This window comes from Colletotrichum acutatum (genome assembly GCF_030867785.1).
Source record: "Colletotrichum acutatum strain CBS 112980 chromosome Unknown BDZ83scaffold_29, whole genome shotgun sequence".
Classification (NCBI taxonomy): domain Eukaryota; kingdom Fungi; phylum Ascomycota; class Sordariomycetes; order Glomerellales; family Glomerellaceae; genus Colletotrichum; species Colletotrichum acutatum.
In genome coordinates, this window is record NW_026849023.1 from 133396 (window position 1) to 151693 (window position 18298).

Sequence of the window (18298 nt, forward strand, 5' to 3'; positions counted from 1 at the left end):
GAGCCCCGAGGCTTCGAGTGAGGCTTATTGGGTTGATCTGAGTTGGCGCGAACAATATTCCTCTCTTTTGATGGCGCAGCTTGCGGTCGGATACGTCGATACGTTCTTCCTGACACGGCTATGGCCAGAGATTCTACGGTCGGCTGGGAGCGAGAAACATCGGATGACTCTCCCGCGTCGGTAAAGCTTTCGGGGCTCTGCAGGCGCGGTATGAGAGTGGACGAGGTTGAATCGCGACTGGCGGACTTCGGCGGTGGATGGGATACACCAGTCTTGGAGACCTTGTACGGTAGACATTTTGACTTCGTCAGTGCATACACATTGACGGGGATGGCGCCCTGAGCGGCTCGCTAGCCATTCCCAGACTCGAATGAATCAGTTAAGACCCCGATGACGGGTGAGAGAAAAACAAATGGTCCGAGAACTGACCACTGTGCCGCTACGCTCTACTCCATACATGTGAAGGAGATGGATGTCTCCGTTTGATGATTCAGCGAACCCCATGTTTCCCCAAAGTGTTTCAATAAGTCATGGTGCCGTTCAAAGTTTTGAAGTTGTGCCGAGCACGAGGGGTTGCAAAATGCATCAAGAGTGTTCGATGTAGATATGTAATGGGAGCGCAATAAGGTATGTGACTGCGGCCAGCTAAAGGGAGGCAGGCTTACTGATGAGGCTGTCATGAACATCGGATCAGTGAAGCCATCATCAGACCGGATTTCATCGCCAGCAATGGCAGAATGTCAACCATGCTTGCTTCTCCAGGCTCGGTCTCTGCTCCCCACACACACCTACAGGTCGTTGGAAGATCCCGGCTCATCGGGACTGCCAGTGTTCGTCTGTGTCACGGAGCATCGAGCATCGAGGGGGGGGGGGACGGGATAATGGCGGCACGCACCTTACAGGTCACACATTGTTATAAGTTACAGGCTCACAGCTGCATCGCCTCGACGCCGGTGGAGGGTTTAAGGGTAAGATGGCTTGGCTCCTAGGTAGGGGCCGAGGCAGGTGGTGTTCGGGATCCCGTTCTGCGGTCCACCTCACACACGCCAAAAGAGGCGCTAAACTGAATCAACTCGGTCTCTGCTGTCTGGCGTCTGCAAGAGTGATGGAATCGAGTGAGTGATGTGCAGGAGACTGCCTGAGGAATATGGAAACCGCCATTGGAGAATCTCTTTAGCGGTCATGTCGCAGTCGCAACCGCACCCGTCAACGCCAAGGCCACCTCACTTTGATACCTTACGAACAAGTTATACATTTCATTGTTGCCAGTTGGAATTACCTAGAAGCTGCCACAGGGACGTTTGCCGAATTGCCAGCATCATCGCCATTGAGCCCGCACTTCAGTACGAATACAAGGTTCCAGGATTCTTAACGTACCTTAAGGTGAGGTATTCCTAGGAGGTACGGAGTACCACCGGCCTAACCGAAGATACGTACCCTTCACCTGCACTTGAGTTGGCTTCCCGTTGGACCAGCAGAACTAAGGTGCCCAAGAACTGAAGGTGTCCCAGCACAACTTCACCAGCACCAGCATCTCGGGCTGTCAAACGGAACTCGCTAGAGACAACGCCGGCCACTCACTCCCGAACAAGCGCACGTTGAGCCAGCAGCACGGCCAGCACAGCCAGCACAGCCAGCGGCAGCACCTCCTCTCTCTCTCCCTCCGTCTCTCCGTCCTCCCGCCCACCTCCACTACCACGACACCAGTGACCATTGTCCAGCAACCTTACGTAGGCTCAGCCCAGCCCAAGCCCGACCAGCCGACCTCTCCAAATCAAGACCGTGGCCCGTCCTCCTTCGCGGTCCACCCCATCCATCTATCCCACCACTTCCCGACCAACGTGGCCATCGTCAATACTGACGCTGTCCGTCCTTCATTTCCCGCCCTACCCAACGAAGCCAAATCAGGCCTACATTACGATAAACGATATCCAATCCTGTATTCTTAGTCCGCTTCCCCATTCGCAGGCCTTCCGACACCCTGTCATGGCCATAGGTCCATACTCCGGATCCGAACCATCCCTCTCGCATTGAAGCTTGCCGGGACCCAATTTCGCCCAGTTGAGGGTTTCCCTGGGCTGCAACCAAACGTCGTCGCGCCCCCGTCACCACCGACACCCACACACTCCTCGCCGTCGCCAGCGACCCGATATCACCCTTTGACGAGCTTGTAGTATCTCCTTGTTGGAATACTCATTGAAGAAATCAGCTTTATCAAGGCTATTTGATCGAGGCCCGTGACGGCCGGCTTCTTCCATCGCCGCTTTCCGCTTTCGTGCGACTTTCGTCCGATCCGCCAACCTCGACTACCCTCTTTGTCGCCAACCTTGTCCACCCTACTTATCACGGGATTTCGACTTGATCGAATTGCCTCAACCGAGTGACAAAATGTCGAGCTCATTCGAAAAATCGGTCAAGGGGGCCACCAAGATAAAGGTAGGTCAAAGGGAGGCTGGGGCCCACGTCGGGCAGCTCAGCGCGTCTCTCAGTCAGGATGCTAATCCCATTTCCTAGGCTGCGCCGCCCAAGACGAAGTATATCGAACACATTCTTGTTGCGACACATGCCGGCGAAGCGGGCGTGGGAGAGGTCTTTCGCGCCCTTCAATTCCGTCTACGAGACTCGACATGGACCGTCGTCTTCAAGAGCTTGATCACCGTCCACCTGATGATCCGTGAAGGCTCGCCCGATGTCACACTTGCCTATCTGTCGAGGCACCCGAATACGCTTGCTATCAGCAGCTTCACCGACGGTAAGTCATTCCTGCAAAGACCAAGTATTTGCCGAGGTTTATTGAGCTTGTTTTCTAAACTATCCTACAGCCCAGACACAAGGACGGAACATTCGGCACTACGCCGGGTACCTCGCCGCGAGATCCAAAGCCTACCGGGAAACGAAGTGCGATTGGGTGCGAACGAAGGAATCTAGGCTGGAAAAGCTCTCAGTCGATAAGGGCCTCCTGCGAGAGACGGAGATTCTTCAGAGTCAGATTTCGGCCCTTTTGAAATGCGATGTCAGTCCCCAACTCGGTGTTGCAAAGCGCCTCCATGCGCGACAGTTGCTGATGCCACACAGGTTCTCGAAGGCGAAATCGAAAACGAAATCACCGTCACTGTCTTCAGACTGCTGGTGCTCGATGTGCTGGCTCTCTTTCAGGCATTAAACCAGGGAATGATTAATATTCTCGGTAAGGCAACCCAAATGCCTTAGCATGTCCTTGTCGCTAACATGAAAAGGCACCTTCTTCGAAATGTCCAAGGTCGATGCCGAAAGAGCCATGGCAATCTACCGCACCTTCACCAAGCAGACCGATTTCGTGGTGCAATACCTCAGCGTCGCACGACAGTACGAGCATCAAACAAGGGTCGAGGTTCCCAAGTTGAAGCATGCGCCGGTTAACCTGGGCCGCCAGCTGGAGGAGTACTTGAGCGACCCGGATTTCGAAGTCAACCGGAGACAATATATTGCTGAGCAACAGGGCAAGAAGAACAAGGTGGGAGGTGTCTCGAAGCCGGCATCCAGCGCATTCGACTCCAAGCCTGCGGCAAACAATCCTTTCCCGAGCAGCACGTTCCCGAGCACGAATGGCCTGTCGCAGCCAAAGACCGAGACCGCCAAGGGTCCTGCCCCCGACCTGATCGACTTCTTCGAGTCTATCGAACAGAACCAGACGACGATGGCGCCGAACGCTCAACAGTACCAGCAACAGCAACAGATGCCGATGCAGACCGGCTTTGCCAACAATAGTCCTTTCCAACCACAACCCACTGGTTTCCAGCAAAATGGCTTTGCGCCTCAGCCGACAGGATTTGTGCCGCAACAGACAGGCTTCGCTTCCAATCCGTACCAACCGCAAAGCACAAATCCGTTTGGGCAGCCTCAGCAGCAACAGCAGCCGCCCCAGCAGCCACAGCAGCAGCCAGCGGCTCAGCCATTGCAGCCCAGCTTCACCGGAGCTGGGTTCGGAGGCTTCTCGCCCCAGCCTTATCAGCCAGGTACACTTGGTTCAATACCGCAAGACTCTGTGGCAAGCTTCCCGACAGGCAACACAGGTATGCTGAGCCCTCAGGCCGGCCAGCAAATTACCAATCCTTTCCGGGCATCCATGTTGATGGCCCAGCAAACGGGCATGTCTACAAACACGGCATTTTCGAATCCGGCGAGTCCCAATGTGCAGAGACAGTCTACAAACCCCTTTGCCAGATCCTCACCTCAAGCCCAGCAGCCATTCTCACCGGCTCCCAGCAATTCACCATTCCAGACTCAACCTCAGCCTCAGCAACAAACACAGCAACTTCCCACGATTGCTCCATTGCAGCCAATGATGACTGGCACCAACCCATTTGCCAAGAACTTCACCGGCCCTCAACTCCAGCAGCAGCGGCCTGCAACTAGTTCCGGAGCCATCGTGCCTCAGCCAACAGGTACCACAAACCCCTTCCGCCAGGGCTCCTTTGTCAACCATCAGACCGGCATGGGCTGGCAACATAATCAACAACCAATGGGTGGTGGATTGGATAATCTCGAGACGACGCCCGTCTTCCCCCGACCCATCCAGCAAAGCCCCTGGCAGACATAATAGCAGTGCTCTCCCGAAAGCTCTGACCAGCTGTTCCCAAATACACCAGCCCAGTCCAACCGGGGTTCACTATTTCTTCAAATCTCAAATCAAAGCGTGGCGTTCACAAGGGTCCTTTTTCTGCTTTGTACAATCGAACGATGCGTAAGGTAGACGGGCAACAGGGTTATCACACGAAAACTAAAAGCTCCAAAGTTGGGATGGTGGGATCGGCGGAGGCCGGCGACCGTCGCAGTACGAGTCTGAAAAGATGTATTATTTAGTGAGCATAACTTAGATGTAATTCTTGCATACAAGTACACACTTCCCGTGGCCATACACTTGCTTTGCTATCGATTTTGGGTATTTTTTTCCCCTTTGACCCGTCTGTTCCTAGAATATTCATCCTATTTTTGCATGTAGTGCCCCAATGAACCCCCAAACGCCATCGCTATGCATTTCAATCCGTTCCAAAGCCAGTAAAGTGAGAGGTCAAAGGACAGAAGAAAAGTGCAAAAAGTCTTCTTCTTCAAAAGACGTCGTCCACATCCATCTTTTGCGTCGTCTGGCCCGTACTCGCGACCAACGCCGCCTCGGCAGTAGCCACCTTCTCAGGCCCCTTTTCATCTTCAATAAATACAGCCAACCCGGAGAATGCCTCGAACATGGCCCGGCCAAGATACTCGTCGGCGCTGTACCCGCCCACCACGATATCGTCCTTTTTCCTCGCCTCGTCGACCCACTGGTTGCGGTACTCCTCTGACGGCCCCATCTTGTACCTCTCCATGTCGAGCTTGAGCCCGCCAAAGGGGTCGTAGGGCTTGTTGTCCTCGACCACGCGCTTCTTTTGCTGCTTGAGGCCGCGGATCGATAGGCCGCCTGCGCCGGTGGAAGTGGCGTCTGAGAGGGTGCCCACGGCGGACTGGAGACGGTTCTGGCCGCGCTTCTTGAGGAGCACGCGATTAAGCGTCTGTTTGGCCTCGCCGGCGTCGCTGCTCGCGAGGCCGTTGAGCATGTCCTCGCGCAGCCGCTGCTCTTTCCGCTTCTCGGCCGCGTCTTCTTGCATCGCTTCGGCGCGACGGAGGCGCGCCTCTTCTTTTTCGGCTTCGAAGCGCGCGACGCGGTCCGCCTCGGATTCTTTGGCCAACCTGCGGTTCCGCTCGATTTCGGCGCGGTGGGCCTGCTCCCACTCCATCAACCTCGCCTCGGCCGCTTTCTTCTCGGCGTCGGTGCCGGAGATAAGGTCGAACGTCAAGGTCTCGACCCATTCGAGGTACTCGTTGTAGTCGGCCAGCGTCTCGAAATCGTCTTCGACCTTGTTGAGCACGGCGGCGACGCGCCGGCGGATGTCGACCTCGCGCTCGACGGTGAGGTCGCCGAAGTAGGCCGACTTGAAGCCCTTTTTGCGGAGGGTCTTGTGGCAGCCTGCGTAGGGGCACTGGTTGGGACCGTCGGAGAAGATGCGGGCGACGCAGTTCGCGCACATTGGGTGGTAGCATTCCGGGTTGATGAGGAATTCGAGGTCCTTGTTGAGGTAGCGCATTGTTTTGCAGACTGGGCAGATATCGTTTGTCGAGGACGGGGCTGGAGCCGCTGTTGCGGAGGTGGAGGCGCGGCGGGTAGCCATTTTTGGACGTCGGTGGTGGTGATGTATCGTCGTGGGAGGCGTTTTCGTGAAGGGTGGTCGTGGAGACGTGGTCGACGGGGAGGAGGGAGGAAGAGAATCCGGGCGATTGGGCCTATCTCAAGGTGGCATCAGACATTCAATTCGATTAATCGTATCTTTCCGACTACAGGAGGAAAGAGGTCGCAGGTGTGGAAAAAGCAAGCCTCCTGCTCGAGCAATGACGATGATGCTTTGTCTGCAATCGCGATAAAGCTGAACGACAAGTTGAGGTGCAAGGCTGACGGGGAAGGATTTATTAAGCCGAGGTGATTGGTTGGAGCTACTAGGTAGACAAAGCAGGGGTGGGAGGGGCAGGGGTCTCACAGCTAGCAGCTACCCCTCCAAATATTCCATCAGCCTTCTTGCGCTTGCATTCCACTGCCTTCGACTGCCAACACCAACTCAAAGAACTGCGACAAGATGGCCGACAACGACAAGCCAGGTACGTTTCTGCTTATTCGAGCATCTTTTTCAAGATTCTCAACTCGAAACTAAGTCTTTAGTCCGAATTCTATGCTGACAAATGCTTCCTAACAGAGCTCACGCCCGCCGAAGAGGCCGCTGCCCGCGCCAAGGAGACGGAGGAGCAGAATGCGCTGCCGTACAAGTGGCAGCAGACCATCGCCGACGTCGACATCACCTTCAGCGTCCCGGGCAACTACAAGAGCAGAGACCTCGTCATCGATATCAAGAAGACCAAGCTCTCTGCCGGTGTGAAGGGCCAAGAGCCCATCGTCAGCGTACGTCACAGTTCCTTCGTCCTTTCTTCTCTCCATCTTCCCTTATGCCCATATAGCTGCGGCAAGTACGATGCGTGAAAGACATGTTAGCTAATACAACGATAAAATGACAGGGCGACCTTTCCCACCCCATCCTCGTCGACGACTCAACCTGGACTCTATCCTCGGCGCCCGACGGCACAAAGACGGTCGAGATCCACCTCGACAAGGTCAACAAGATGGAGTGGTGGGCGCACGTCGTCACCACGGCGCCCAAGATTGACGTCTCCAAGATCACCCCCGACACGAGCAAGCTCTCCGACCTCGACGGCGAGACCCGCGGCATGGTGGAGAAGATGATGTTTGACCAGCGCCAAAAGGAGCAGGGCTTGCCCACCTCGGACGAGCAGAAGAAGTTTGATATCCTCAAGAAGTTCCAGGCCGAGCACCCGGAGATGGATTTCAGCAACGCCAAGATTAGCTAGACGTTGAGGGATTCCGTTTTTTTTTTTCACGAGAAATGAGTCGAATAAATAAAAGTACACACACGTTCATAACAGATTGCTAGAGGGAAAGATTTATGCTTTGAACCATCATGATCTTGTAGTGAATCATATCTAAATGCTTCTTCTGAGCTGAATAGCTATGTCAGGGGTGAAACGAAGAGCCAAAACCACTGCAATGGCAAAAGCCAAAGGTTACGGCATCAGAGAGCCCATGCGTAGACCATTGCTCTTGGATCCGCTAGTAATGGTGAAGCAGATTGATTGCTGCGACCCATCAATTGTCAGATTGATAAGCGGTCCGTTCCGCCAAGTAGACCAATTTCCTCCCAATCAATGTGAGCGAGTTGGAGAGAAAAACCACGACATCACAAGAAACCAACACTGTAAGAATTAGTGGGCAGTAGCAGAGTGTGAGAAGCAAGTCGCGACAGGATTCATGAACTACAGAATCGCTGACCGCGCGTGGAGGCCCAAAGTAAGGTCTCTATCAATCCAATTGGCTATCCGCTCTATCCACCTCTCCGCGTCCGAATGGATGGCGTTGCAGGGTCAGATCTGGAGGGGAACAATGGATTGGTTGGGGGCGCAATCAGTCAGTGCGATCACTGGATTCGAGAACTGCAACGATTCAGTTGTTAGCCGTGACATCTGGACGGTCGAGCGCAAACAAGAAAATGGCAATTGTATCGAGATCAGAAATTAGAACCATATCCACACATTGGAATTGAGATAGGGATAACTGTATAAAAAATTGTCTTGGTCATCAGGTCGAGGGGGAGAAAGCAAAAGCAAGTAAATGTTCGTCTTACCTAGCATGATGTGTCACGGCTAGCTCAGACGGGGATATCCAAGCGCGTACGGATGGTGAAGCTGGCGTATCCTGTGGTAACTTTGCATGATGTTAGCCAGACTCCTTGGACAAGATCGTCAAACTTGAGTAGCAGAAAGAAGGAAATCAGAAATTAGAACCGTATCCACATAATGTAATTGAGATAGGGATAACTGTATAAAAATTGTCTTGGTCATCATTTTGGGAGGGGCTGAGGTAAAGAAAATAGTCAGTCACATACCTATTCTTCTGGGTCCGGCCAGATCACTGCTTGGAGAGGCGTGCAGCTTTGAACTTGCTGATGCGCTGACCACCGTCAGCTTCGTCAAGAGGCCGGACCACGGAGGTATCCTCTTGGAGGAAGCCGCCCTGTTTCTGGATGAAGTTCCGCCGTTGTCGATGATACTCGTCGGCGAGATCCTGATCGATGAAGTCCTCGTCAAAAGCGTTCTCGTCCTGAGGCTTGCTCTCCTTCTCGACGACCGCGTCTGCCAGTGTCTTCCCCTCAGGTCCTGTAGGGGCTGTGGGCCTGTCCTGGTCGATGAAACGTGACGGCACATCGCGCGGGCCCATCGGAACGAAGCCATCATCAACGACCGTCGGCGCTGCCTTCTGCTTCTTGAAGCGAGACGCCTTGCGGGTTGACTTGATCTCCGCTTGCTTGGCGGGGCCGGTACGCTCCACAATGTCGCTGAGAGGCTCCACGATGGGCTCTGGCGGTGGTTGATGAACAGTCGACGGCGCGGCAGCGGTTTCGGCAACGCTGTCTGGGGCGACGTCTAGACTCTGTGCGAAGCGGACGCTCTTCTTGCTCTCGTCCGCGTCCGTTGGGGAAGAGGTCCTCAGGATGGACGTCGTAGGCACAGGTGACGGCTTGGCAACTTCGGCCGCCTTGCCCTTGTCACCTGAGTTGACGATGATGCGACCAATGCCTTGTTGGTCTTCGTCTGACTCCTGGTCATCTGCTTCTGACTTCTGAGTAAAGCGAGACTTGACCCCGAGTCGCTTCTCGAGCTCCAACATCCGCTGATGGTACCCGTCGTCCAAGACGCTGGAAGTAGACCGACCAAACTTGTCTTCTTCATCGTCGTCCTCGAGGTCAGAGTACTCATACTCCCAGTCCTCGTCATCGTCGGCAGAGCCATCGCCATCCTCAAGGTTGAGTTCAGCTACGACTTGGCCCACCTCTTCCATACCGTACTTCAGCATCTCTCGGCGGAGGAAGGCATCTTCCTCAGACTCGTCTTCGGGAATGACGGGCGCTTCGCGGCTGATGTTTTCCTGGCTCCTGGCGGTCTGCATGATCTCTTCGACTCGTTGAGCGTTCCTCGACACCTGCTGCTCTGCCGAGGGCTTGGTGTCTTCGGCGAATGAGACGGACTTCTTGGCTGCCACAGAGTCGCCAACCTTTGCTTCGGGAACCGACTCCTTTACAGACTGCGCGGGATCCCGGGCTAATGATGTTGACTCGGATGCCTTAGCCAGAGGCTCATCGGTAACGTCTTTCACGATGGGTTCTGTCTTCTCCGTCTGCGAGGGTTGGCCGGCCGGGATGTCCTTGACGCCTGCCTTCTCCAGGATCTCCCTGATCTGAGCGCTCGAGTCGCCAGGCTGCTGCAGTCGGCTAGAGAGCACATTTCCCTCTTCGTCGAGCTCCTCGATGATCTCCGTTATAGGCAAGCCATCCTCATCCCGCACATCAGGGTTGCTGAGAACGCTGGCGGCAGCGTGCTTCTCTTCCGCAGTCTCGAGCTGCTTCTCAAGAGTGGCGATGTTCTTGGAAACATAGTCGATGCGACGCGAAAGCAGGTTGACAATCTGGTCGGCAGGCTTCAGATCAATGCGCCCAAAAAGGTCGTTGATCTCTTTCTTGTCGACAACCTCGCCCTCGAAGTCTCTGCGAATGCGCGCAAGAGCCTCCCGACTGGCGGGCTGGGGAACCGACTCGATTTCCTCTCTCAAGGACTCGTACTCAGCATCCCAGTTTTGCCAGTGCTGCAAAGCATTCTGCAGCTTAGCAACAGAGTCTTCGAGTTGCAAGCGATGCTTTTCCAAGTCCAGGAAACTGTCTCTGACTGCTGCCATGGTAAAGGAAAAAGAAGGGAAGAGAAGCGAAGGTGAGAAGTTCTTGGAAGCAAGATGAGGAAAAGGAAAAAAATTCCCTGTCGGAAGGTAGGGGTTCGGAGCTCAAGGAAAATTAGGTAATCTGCTAAAGTGTAGGTTGTTACGTAAGTCCCACTTAGCTCTTAAGCAACACGCCCATGCACCCACAACTTGTAAGGTACCTACCTACCTACTCTGAATGGGGGCCTCACCTCCCCTACAAAAGGCGACACTGAGGTGCAGCTTTCACTGCTACCCATCGATACTCGGCGGTGATGAACACCTCACGATTCCCTAACAAATTCAATTTTATGAAATCAAAACGCTCGGCTGTAGAAGAACCTCGCCTCTAGTCATACCGTGAACGCGCTAAAAGCTCGAGATTGAGATCAAAACGGTTCATACTTTCGTTCTCACCTGCTTGAGCCATTCATGATGAGTGGACGGATTTGCGCCTGCGGAATTCAGGAACTAAGGTGAAGAAAATGCATGACATCAAGCACTTTGACAATCAGCATTTCGTTTCATATCGGAGGTTTTTATATTCCGACTCAGGATGCTACAATCTAGGCCTAATACAGATCATGTACTTTCCCGCTTTTAGATGAAGGACCGTGAAATGAACAAGTTCATGAGACTGATCGGGGATTAAAGACAGGTCGTACCGCCGAAGTAGAGACACAAGCGTGAGCCGCAGCTCCGTCCACGCAAATCTGCTCACTTTATTAGTACCTACCAGGTTCAGAATGAGAGCCATCGGGCGACTTACTGTTTTCCAATACAGTTCCGCGATCCCGCAGAAAAGGGGTAGTATGCCGTTCTCTCACTGGCGGCCATGCCCTTGTAGTCAGACAGCCATCTCTCGGGGACAAATTTCTCTGCGTCAGGCCACTGCTTCTCGTCCCAGTGCAGTACGGTGGTGTTTGCAGTCACTCTAGTCTGTTGGATGTTAGTGAAGCTTCAGCAAAGATGACGTTGACTTGAGTGTCTCGCAGGAAAGGCGGCTTACCCCAGCTGGGATCAAGTGATCAGACAGAATCACATCTTCGTCAGTCTGCCTCTGAAGTCCTAGCCAAATGTCAGCAAATCACACTTTCGGGCTTTAGAGAGAATGAGGAATCCTACCACCGGTTGCCGGAGGAGCAAGCCTCATCGTCTCTTTCAAAACAGCGTGCAAAAACGGCAAATCCGTCGTTTGGTCGTCCGAAACCGGTGAGTCCGACAAAGGAAACCTCGTACGGATCTCGTTGACAAGTCTTTGGTAGGAAGGGGGGTCATTGAGCAAGAACATCATTGCAAAAGTGAGCGTGCTGGCGGTCGTCTCGCTGCCTGCCAGCCAGAAGACTAGCATCTCGGAAAACACCTCGATGCGCGACAGAGTCTCTGGATTCTTTTCGTGCGTGTCTAGTAGGAGCTGTAGCAGGTCAGGTTTGGCCAGCTTGTCGGTCGACGCTTGCCTCTTTTCAATGATATCACTGATGAGTTGAGCAAGCTCGGGATCCCGGAACTTAGGTAGGAAGGGGATATACTTCAAGAAGGGCAGGAGTTGATACTTTTATCGCCAAACGTTAGTTATTTCGTCTGGCCACCAATTGTAGTGATACTTACAATGGTTCCCCTCTTAAAACTCTCAGAAAACTTCTTGCGAATAGGATGCTCCCCATTCTTCACCAACTCAAAGGAGCCCCCGAACGCAGTCGCGCTCATAATGTCGGACGCCAGGCGGCCCATAAGGTTCCAAGCATCAATCACGGTCTCGCCTCCATCCTGAGTGCACTGTTTGTCGATGAACTCCTCGAGCGCCTCGATACAACTCAGCTTCAGCGGTTCGAGGCCCTTGAGGTAACTGATGGAGAAACCGTGCGAGAAGAGTCTTCTACGAGTGCGGTACTGCGCCCGATCTCGCATGGTGAAGAGCGTCACGCCGTCTTCGTTTTGACTGAACTTTTCGTAAAGGACGCTCTTTCGGAGATCCATTTCTACCAATATTTGGTGGACGGACTTTTCGTCGGATACGAGGACAAGATCGGGAGCTATTTTTAGGGAAGCGTCAACAAAAATCATCATGTTCAGGGGAAGCGTATGATACTCACCGACTCGAACGATGTCGCCGTACTTGCGGTTGTAGTTGATTCCTTGCTCAAACGCCTTGCCTCTGACGACTGCCGCCATCCAGGGCAAAGCCGTGAACCTATTGAGCCTCGGCCCAGGTATCTTGGCCAAGGGCCCTGTGAAGCCAAACCATAGTGCCTTAAGGACCTTTGAAGCCCCATAGGCAAGCATGAAAACAAAACATGCTGATACTAGAGTCTTCAAATCCGGGTTACCCAATCGCACGACAACCAACTCATTTGAGATCCCCATGGTGATGGCGAGTTGACTTGTTAGGTAGCCGGCGTTGATGTGAAGGAATATCGACAATCTTTCCCTCTTAAGTGACTTTTCGAGGCCAATACTGACTTTGCTCAGTAATCCATGAAAGTTGTTTGAATGAGTTTCCGTAAAGTTTGCGGTTTTCCATCCCAAATACTTATCATAAGGTTGCTATTAAAAGGCCGGATTTGCTCGTGGCTGTAGCTTTCCGCCCCCGCTCCAGACCGGAGGTTCAACATAAGCTGGAATGTCTACATCCGTGTAAGACAAGGCCCAAAGCAGAGCCGATTTATCGATCTGCAGGCATCCTTCGTGGCGTAGACTCGGTAAACACTTGGTTTAGCATCGATAAGCACTAAGATCTGGCTACCATTTTTTCTTCCTTCTTTTTGTATATGAAGTCATCTCGAAGAAGCTCACGAATTGGACAAATCTGACAGCCCCGATCAGTAAATTGTGTATACTCATTCCGTTGACGCCGTGTCTTTTCTGTAATCGCATCACCTTGCAGATCACGCTGTCGAGCCAAGTATCTAATTCAATTAACGTCGTACACGATACCCGAGACAAATCTTAAGATGCCTAAATCGAGTCGCCGAGCATACTTCGCGCCTATAAAGCAGGCTGTACCACCGACCGCCAATGCAGGAATGGAGACGAGCCACAGGTCCCAGTTCCTGGCCTTCCACACTGACATCCGCATGTCTGCCGTCTGAAGGTGCATCGGTCGCTGGGCTTTCCCACCTAATGAGCGCAACTCGTGATCAAAGATGACTTCCTCGATCATGTCAGCGGCGAGTTTCTTGCGCCGGGATGCTACGCGCGCTATCCTCTTCATACGCTCAACGTTCCTGCCAAAGGACCCGTCATCGTCTGAGACAATACGGCCAATCTTGCCTGCAATCTCGGTGGCGGTGAAGTCAAACTTTTCCATGGCGAGACCGACGCCTGCTTCGACGAGACAGGCGCTGTTAGCGAGCTGGTCGAAGAAGAAGCCTAGAATCAAGGTAGGAGTTCCGTGGAATAGGGTCTCGTTTGCGCTGGAACCGCCTCCGTGAGTGAGATAGAGCTTGGTGTTGGGATGATCGAGAATAGCTCGCTGAGGTGCGAAACAGGGGACTCGAATATCGGGGTGCTTCTCATCGAGAATCTCACCAACTGAGATCCTTCCATCATCAGTTCGCTCCGCATGTGCTGATCTAACCAAATTCTGCCTCGCTGACTTCCCGATAGACCATATGACGCCGTTGACACGCCCTGCGTCTAGAGCCATGACAAGACCGCTGAGTATCTTCATGAGCTCTACTTGTGGGAGTGAAATATGAGTACCTAGAGCGACATATACCGTCTTGTCATGAGAGACTTCAGAAATGCTTGGTAACTTCCATCGAGCGGAGAATCCTCATCCCCCAAGATCGGTCCGACCACTTGCATAAGAGGAGGCAAGTCTTTGGCCGGCTCAAGTCCAAAGAACGAGTTGACAAACACAAGATAGTTCGGTTTAGGCGCCATTGGAATCAAATGCCGCACGCCGTTTCGTTTCCGCATCTCCCGTGTCCAGCGAGTCCATGCAAAAATATGCGGCAGCGCCCAGGACAAGACCATCTCGTTCCTAATACGCGACCATATTGAAGCCTGCTCCGACGTGGGCGTGAACTCAACCTGAAAGCCGGCTGGTCGGGGATATAGCTCACAGGCGCCAGGAGATACGGCATCTGCGGCCACCAGACCGCAATGGGAACGCCAAACTCAACCATCATATCCTTGGCCGCTGCCTCGACGAAGAAATCTGCAATGATCATGTCGGGCTTGGCGTCTGAGTCGAGCATGAGTTCGCGCAAATGGAACCAGGTGTCGGGCCAGTAAGAGTCGAAGAGAAACTTGGATTTCATGATAGGCCCAACGCCGTCGCTGGGCCGCCATTGGATCATGCGCGCGTAGTGTGCTTCGGCGTCGGTGTTTGGTATGGCTGGACCGAAGCTGTGGACGCAGGTGATGGATGGATAGTCTGACGCCCAGTGCTCCTGACCGGAGTTGGTTCCAAAGTGGACTTCATGGCCGCGGGCTGCGAAGACGGCGCCGAGCTCGAGGATTGGCGCGGCGTGGGTGACGCCCCCGACAGTCGAGCATAGGAAGATGCGCAGCTTGGGAGAAGAGTTTGGGTCTGGCATGACTGTGAGTGTTATTTTCGATCAGATTTCGAGCAATTCATGATTTACATGAATGAATTCAGCTCCTGGAAGACAAAGCACTTCCCTTTGCCGTCCCGAGGGAGTTTCCGGAAAGTGGGCTGATTGTTGATGAGGTTGAGGTCATTGTGCCGCAACCCTCTGGCAACACTCTTCCCGCATTGTTATCGCTAGACCGACATGGAAAAAGAAAGCCATACGAGCAGTAGTCAAGGCACAGTTCAAACTCAGTCCAAATAAAGTGTTACTAGCCCCATGACCAAAGTAAAGGCTGATACAGTAGATAGCGAGCCATCATTTCAGGCGGTACGTTCTCCCAACATTTGAGAACTAGAAGGAGTGCACCCAATTGTCGATTCCAGGTAAAAGTGGTCCGACTGCTGATGACACCCATTCAGGCAAAGAAAAAGGAAACATGACTGTGAAACGATTCTACAGTTCAGCCCAGTGGTTGTGACTTATAACCGGCTTTGGTCAACCGCTGCGCCTCAGCTGGCACCGGCGATGTGCTCCTCTGGCCGAAATGGAAATTCCTTCTGGTACATTTCGCTATCGTGCTGTATTTGCATCCTCGATTGAAACTTTGCCTGAAAGTTTAACAGCATTTTCCAGCGTCATCTCTCTCTTGACATAGCATCCGTTGGCTGCCGGAAGTTGAGCTCTGTAAGTAGTCTCCGAATACGGACGGTACTCTCTCCAGGCAGCAGTCTCCAATGCGAACCGAGTCGACGTCATCCGCGTCAATCACTCACTTCTCTGTTTAACATGAATGTACTGCTGATCCGGAGATGACGAGAGCCCACATATTCTCACTGAGACAAAACTATAGGCTTGGAGTCGATGGTGAGTTTTGATTGACTACTAAAGCAGGTATTTGGTGCACGACGTCGACTACCGCTAGTATTTTCCAAGCACTTCGTCCAACTTTGACCATGAATGGACTGTGAACAGCAGATAATTGAGCAACTCGACGGCATGAGAATCCTATCCAAGAGATCAAGGACAGCATTCGTCGTCTCAACCTCCCTTCAGAAATTCGACCATGCCAATACCGGACCCGAATTAGCGACAGGAGAATCATATTTCCCAAGTATCTGGTATACAGACACTTCTCCGCTGGCCGATTTGAAGTAGACTTTGGTGAATTCTTGGTAGAGTCTTGACCAGAGTACCGAACCCAACACCTCTGTGACCCTGAATGAAACGGGGCCTCTTCACATCTGACGGCGTTTGTGAGTAGGGCCATGCGCTGCATTGCAACCAGGCTTCGCCTCAACTCCCGCTTCCGTCTCGTCTTTCTCCCGCTTCAAGCCTCTTGCACGATCTATGACGACTAGCTGGCCAGGCGGACTCGCGGTGAATGTCTGCTGGAGTTCAGGTTGTTTGATACCAAGATGTGAAGGCATCTGTATTTGGCCGCTTACCCGTGGGTGTTGAGATTCAGCTCCCTCGGTAAGGCTGCCGAAGGTGAAGGAAGCCCGTTTCTCAAGTTGGTCATGTCAGATTGTGAGTTTCCGGAGATGACCTGGCCTTGAGCCTGCTGCGCAGACGAGAGTCCCGTATTTGAGGGCACTAGACTGCTCTCCTGGGGCAACATCTGTGTCGATTGGGTTCGTTGGGGGGGCTCTTTCCTCCAGAACTGACAGCCTGCTTGCGTCCAAGTTACGCCCATTACCTGTGGACATCCCAGGAAATGTTGCGGCCATTTGTACCGATCACCTCCAACTTCATAAGAGAGTATGCCAAGACCCAAGTACAGGGCTCTGTTACCACCGGTTATGCCATACTTGGCTTCCGCCATCTCCTGGAACTCGCGAACTAGTCTTGGAGTGTACGCCTCGAATCCAGGTGCCTGGGAGACATTTTGCTGCTGGCACCAATCCCCTAGTCGAGCGGTTTCAAGGCGTGTGAGAAGCATTATCAGCTTCGGACTGTCTTCCCATGGCGATACGGTCTTCTCTTTCCACGCAAAATGCTTGAGATACTCCTCATTTACCCAATGACAGAGGAATGTGTCCGGGTTGGATGGCTGAATAATGTCGGCGAAGCACTTCGCCACAGCGATATCGGTAAGCATTATTTTTCGTGGGCAGGCGAGGAAGACGTAGTGCTTGGGTTCTGCAAATGCATCCCGAATCTGGATCTCGTTGAGAAATTCCATGCTGGTTTTCGAATAGGTCGGTCTTGATTCCGTATTTGCTGGGTTTGTTTGATAAGAAAAAATAGTATTTAACTCAAGTATTGGCGCCTTCGCTGTATTTCCCACGAATATCACGGCTTTTCGATTGCGATTCTGGAGTATCTGACACGAAGCATTGCGAGAAAGATGATTGTTAACCACTGCGCAGTGCTTTCTCCGGTATCTCTACAAATTTTCATGTCCCAATGATATTGGAGATACATTTCTCGGACATTGCTTCTAAGGTAGCGAAGGTTCATCTCCGAAGAGCTAGCTAGCTATTTCGACCTCATAACGGTGGTCATCACCTTGAGGTCTCTATGCCATTGACTGGCGAACCGAGAGTCACAATTCGCCAGCGCGTTGTGTAGCAAAAAAAGAAAAGCGAGTTCCAAGGCAGCCGCCAGGCTCCAGATTCATAGTCTTTACAGGAAGCCTATGACACCTTCTGCAAGACCTATATCTCATCTCATAGAATGCTGTCATTTTTCTGCGTCAACACTCAATTAGAAGTTAGTTATTGTATTTAAGAAACTATGAGTAGCTCGGGGAGAAAGCCTACAAGCCGGTAAATCCGGCAACTCATACTCATGTCCAAGAAGAAGAATCCCTGGCCAGCTAGAAGCCCCAATGGTTTGCTGCAAGGCGATGGAGCTCACAAGGGGAATTTCAGCGACTATTTTATCCAACCAGTATCCATGGACGCAGCACATTTAGGTCTTAACGTGAAGTCGCGACAAGCAATTCACTTACACGCGGCCGGGCGCTTCCTCGGCGATCGACAACCCCATGGGACGATGTGAGCTTGAAGAGCCGCGCCGTCTGCGTAAACTCCGCAAGACTCCGCACATTTCCCCAACTTCTGGCGCCATTCCGTCACCACATTCACCAACATTCCACCACGTTAGCTTCCTCTCCCATCCCACATCAACCGCTTCGCGATTAAGTTCGCACAAACTCGGGCCCGACGGCCAACCGTAGCTTCTACTCTTTACCCCAGAGAACGATCTTTCCTCGGGGCTAACCGTCATTCCATCTCTCTTCCCCATCTTTGCCCCCCGGCATTCTTCTCTCCCCTCCGCATTAGTCTGTGCGGGGAAGCTTAAGCTACACCGCAGTCTGGCCGACGATTTTCTTCTCACCATGATGATTCGTTTTCTTTCTTCCTGTAAGACC

The 18298-nt window shown here is 52.8% G+C and overlaps 7 protein-coding genes across 7 annotated transcripts; 2 read left to right on the plus strand and 5 right to left on the minus strand.

Annotated features, from left to right (window-relative positions):
• Positions 1-2388: 2388 nt before the first annotated feature.
• Positions 2389-4579, plus strand: BDZ83DRAFT_573703 (ANTH domain-containing protein; the record flags this gene model as incomplete). The annotated part of the gene is made up of 5 exons (XM_060504644.1): positions 2389-2436; positions 2515-2752; positions 2823-3013; positions 3076-3187; positions 3237-4579. 5 exons carry the CDS (start codon positions 2389-2391, stop codon positions 4577-4579), a joined length of 1932 nt encoding a protein of 643 aa, XP_060366862.1.
• Positions 4580-4884: 305 nt separating this feature from the next.
• Positions 4885-6517, minus strand: BDZ83DRAFT_614785 (CDK-activating kinase assembly factor MAT1). The gene has a single exon (XM_060507865.1). It carries the CDS (start codon positions 6183-6185, stop codon positions 5088-5090), a length of 1098 nt encoding a protein of 365 aa, XP_060366863.1. The 5' UTR covers positions 6186-6517; the 3' UTR covers positions 4885-5087.
• On the plus strand, positions 6462-7525 carry BDZ83DRAFT_614786 (CS domain-containing protein). Its single transcript, XM_060507866.1, has 3 exons — positions 6462-6666; positions 6762-6964; positions 7078-7525. The coding sequence occupies exons 1-3, from the start codon at positions 6645-6647 to the stop codon at positions 7426-7428; spliced, it is 576 nt and encodes a 191-aa protein (XP_060366864.1). The 5' UTR covers positions 6462-6644; the 3' UTR covers positions 7429-7525.
• A 646-nt stretch (positions 7526-8171) lies between these two features.
• BDZ83DRAFT_614791 (Prefoldin subunit-domain-containing protein) lies at positions 8172-10407 on the minus strand. The gene is made up of 2 exons (XM_060507867.1): positions 8520-10407; positions 8172-8338 (listed from the first exon to the last, which is right to left on the minus strand). Exon 1 carries the CDS (start codon positions 10361-10363, stop codon positions 8543-8545), a length of 1821 nt encoding a protein of 606 aa, XP_060366865.1. The 5' UTR covers positions 10364-10407; the 3' UTR covers positions 8172-8338; positions 8520-8542.
• A 739-nt stretch (positions 10408-11146) lies between these two features.
• BDZ83DRAFT_573645 (cytochrome P450) lies at positions 11147-12664 on the minus strand (the record flags this gene model as incomplete). Its single annotated transcript, XM_060504632.1, has 5 exons — positions 11147-11320; positions 11391-11449; positions 11507-11933; positions 11990-12414; positions 12475-12664. The coding sequence occupies 5 exons, from the start codon at positions 12662-12664 to the stop codon at positions 11147-11149; spliced, it is 1275 nt and encodes a 424-aa protein (XP_060366866.1).
• A 628-nt stretch (positions 12665-13292) lies between these two features.
• On the minus strand, positions 13293-14925 carry BDZ83DRAFT_718213 (uncharacterized protein; the record flags this gene model as incomplete). Its single annotated transcript, XM_060512043.1, is given in 4 exon segments — positions 13293-13366; positions 13385-14116; positions 14137-14416; positions 14449-14925. 4 exon segments carry the CDS (start codon positions 14923-14925, stop codon positions 13293-13295), a joined length of 1563 nt encoding a protein of 520 aa, XP_060366867.1.
• Positions 14926-16238: 1313 nt separating this feature from the next.
• BDZ83DRAFT_236786 (uncharacterized protein) lies at positions 16239-17192 on the minus strand. Its single transcript, XM_060501845.1, has one exon. The coding sequence runs from the start codon at positions 17102-17104 to the stop codon at positions 16364-16366; it is 741 nt and encodes a 246-aa protein (XP_060366868.1). The 5' UTR covers positions 17105-17192; the 3' UTR covers positions 16239-16363.
• Positions 17193-18298: the final 1106 nt, after the last annotated feature.

What these genes read in the sequence shown, in the direction of transcription:
- BDZ83DRAFT_614791 (XM_060507867.1), bottom strand. Translation starts at nt 10,363, where the DNA reads ATGGCAGCAGTCAGAGACAGTTTCCTGGACTTGGAAAAGCATCGCTTG.
- BDZ83DRAFT_236786 (XM_060501845.1), bottom strand. Translation starts at nt 17,104, where the DNA reads ATGGAATTTCTCAACGAGATCCAGATTCGGGATGCATTTGCAGAACCC.
- BDZ83DRAFT_614786 (XM_060507866.1), top strand. Translation starts at nt 6,645, where the DNA reads ATGGCCGACAACGACAAGCCAG. An exon ending in GGCCGACAACGACAAGCCAG is followed by an intron (nt 6,667 to 6,761) that starts GTACGTTTCTGC and finishes GCTTCCTAACAG; the next exon opens with AGCTCACGCCCGCCGAAGAG. An exon ending in GCCAAGAGCCCATCGTCAGC is followed by an intron (nt 6,965 to 7,077) that starts GTACGTCACAGT and finishes ATAAAATGACAG; the next exon opens with GGCGACCTTTCCCACCCCAT.
- BDZ83DRAFT_614785 (XM_060507865.1), bottom strand. Translation starts at nt 6,185, where the DNA reads ATGGCTACCCGCCGCGCCTCCACCTCCGCAACAGCGGCTCCAGCCCCG.